General features: G+C 60.1%; 1 protein-coding gene across 1 annotated transcript; it reads left to right on the top strand.

The window, feature by feature from the left end:
- Positions 1–5: 5 nt before the first annotated feature.
- Positions 6–522, top strand: LOC114818995 (retina-specific copper amine oxidase-like; the record flags this gene model as incomplete). Its single annotated transcript, XM_029087124.1, has 1 exon — positions 6–522. A coding segment is annotated over one exon (517 nt), but the record flags the coding sequence as incomplete, so codon positions are not given.
- Between the last annotated feature and the right edge of the window lie 7 nt (positions 523–529).

Here is a 529-nt window from a genome sequence, read left to right as displayed (position 1 = left end):
TGTTTCAGAACGTGAGTGGGTTCTTTGTGCACCCGGTGGGGCTGGAGGTGCTGGTGGACCACAGCAGCCTGGACATCTCCCAGTGGGCGGTGAGCAGGGTCTTCTACAACGGGCAGTACTACAGGGACATGGTTCAGCTGGAGAGCACCTATGTGCAGGGTCGCATCAGAGTGGAGAAGGTGAGGAAAGCACCGCGGGACGGGGACTTCTCGTCCATGAAGCCCCGAGCGCCTTCGGCCGCGCTGTTCCCTTTGCAGTACGAGCCCCAGGGTCCCCGCTACAGCGTCAGGAACAACCACGTCCTCTTCCAGGCCTGGAGCTTTGCCTTTGGGATGAGCGTGAAGACGGGCCTGCGCCTGTTTGACATCCGACACAAGGGGGAGAGGGTTGCCTATGAAATCAGTGTCCAAGAGGCATTGTCAGTGTACGGCTCCAACTGCCCTGGAGGGATGTCAACGAGGTACATGGACAGCAGCTTTGGCATTGGGCACCACACCTCCCCCTTGGTGCGAGGGGTCGACTGTCCCTA

The sequence above is a fragment of the Antrostomus carolinensis genome, unplaced genomic scaffold (assembly GCF_000700745.2).
Source record: "Antrostomus carolinensis isolate BGI_N321 unplaced genomic scaffold, ASM70074v2 C12798836, whole genome shotgun sequence".
Classification (NCBI taxonomy): Eukaryota; Metazoa; Chordata; class Aves; order Caprimulgiformes; family Caprimulgidae; genus Antrostomus; species Antrostomus carolinensis.
Note: the sequence above shows the minus strand (reverse complement) of the source record. Positions and strands in the feature narration are given on the sequence as shown.